At 46.7% G+C, this 1,449-nt stretch overlaps 1 protein-coding gene across 1 annotated transcript in view; it reads right to left on the bottom strand.

Annotated features, from left to right (window-relative positions):
* Positions 1-1,379: 1,379 nt before the first annotated feature.
* LOC128685191 (NPC intracellular cholesterol transporter 1-like) overlaps positions 1,380-1,449 on the bottom strand; it is a 157,905-nt gene continuing 157,835 nt past the window's right edge. The window contains exon 10 of the mRNA XM_070085711.1: positions 1,380-1,439. Within this exon, the coding sequence (XP_069941812.1) occupies positions 1,380-1,439 (60 nt within the window). The remainder of the gene's footprint in view (positions 1,440-1,449) is intronic.

Raw genomic sequence — 1,449 nt, 5'->3', positions numbered from 1 at the left:
CGGTAGGACTGCAAAGGTTGGAGGGCTCCTAGCTACTCGAAAATAAGGAAGTTTCCCCTGAAGGCAGAGCATAGACAGCCATAGCATAAGGCCTTCACTCTCCTTAAGACAATGAATTTCACGTTCATTAAGATAGACCTGACATCAGCAGGAAAAGGGAGGACGAGTTTCGTGCAAGTAAGACAAGTAGGGGGAAGATTGCAAGATGTATCGGCATGATCTGCAGCACAGCAGACCAGGCACTCCACCACAGACCTGCATCATTTAGTGAGATGTCTGAAATGCCAACAATTTCAACATTGTTGGGGGTGTAAGGACCACTTTATGGGCCCATAGGCAATGTCCCACGATATAAACAGAGGACGGGAGTTAACAGCAGTCAAAGGCTTAGCAGGCATTGTTACCGGGAAAGTGCCTCCACCCGCTAGGGGGCAGGACACATGTATCTACTTTGAGAATTGGAAAGTTCTGAAGGGCTAATTGCTCTAAAATATCGTCACCACAAGACAGAAAATCACACTGTACAATAGTAAGTGGTAAGACCACTGCAAGGATTGAGAGTAGCATGGTTGTGAACTGTGATAAGAACGTTATCAGTTGAAGTAAGATGGGAGAGATCATGAGCTTGGTCTGCATTCTGAACTGTAACAATGCATGCACTGCTCCAAAGAGCATGAAAGGATATGTTTTGGCCAACATGTCATAAAAGAGCTTTACCAATACTGTGGTCTGAAAGATAATCAGTTGGAGATGTCAGTTGAAGGGAAAAGAATTTGGTCCACTGTGTACTTGTAAGCATGGTGCATAAAGGGAGTGGGTGTGATGTAGGTAGTTTCTGGGTGGAATGAGTGAAAATCGAAGAACCGTCGTCAGAAAACGGTCTGGAACATTGAGGTGTAGGACTGCGGGTGGCCCAACCTGAAGCAGGTTGTTATGTAGGAGGTTATTGGAATGTAGTGTCTCCAACAGTCTCCTCCAGAGACTTCAGCAGCCTTCTCCTGAGCCCTGCACACCAGCAGCAGCTCCTCTCGAAGAGCTCTGCACCCAGGCCAGAGCTCCACCCGAATCCTCTTTGCTCAGCTGTTTCTTGGGCTTATATGGTCTTCAAAGCACCCCCCACAATGGGGTGTGTACCACATGTTTTGACCTGACGCTGAGATCTGATGCCATCAAGAACAAAAGACCTCAGACTTAAGCTGAAAGGCGTATCTCACAGCTATTTGCCAAAGCAAGGTGTGACCATTAATTGGTTAAATTAGGTGTCCCTTAGCAACATACCAAGCCCAGTTGAACTACATCACAAGGTGGGTGATCCAAAAACCATCGCACTATTTGGAGAAGCCAGACACATAGTTAAAGATGTGCAAGAGGCAGAAGCACTAGGAGAAATGGGCAGAGCCTTGGCATCTGTAGCAGGTGACAGTGTCACCAGCAGTAGTCTGGAGAATT

Source organism: Cherax quadricarinatus, chromosome 1 (assembly GCF_038502225.1).
Source record: "Cherax quadricarinatus isolate ZL_2023a chromosome 1, ASM3850222v1, whole genome shotgun sequence".
In the NCBI taxonomy this organism is placed as follows: domain Eukaryota; kingdom Metazoa; phylum Arthropoda; class Malacostraca; order Decapoda; family Parastacidae; genus Cherax; species Cherax quadricarinatus.
The sequence above is the reverse complement of the archived record's forward strand: the minus strand, read 5'-3'. Positions and strand labels throughout refer to the sequence as shown.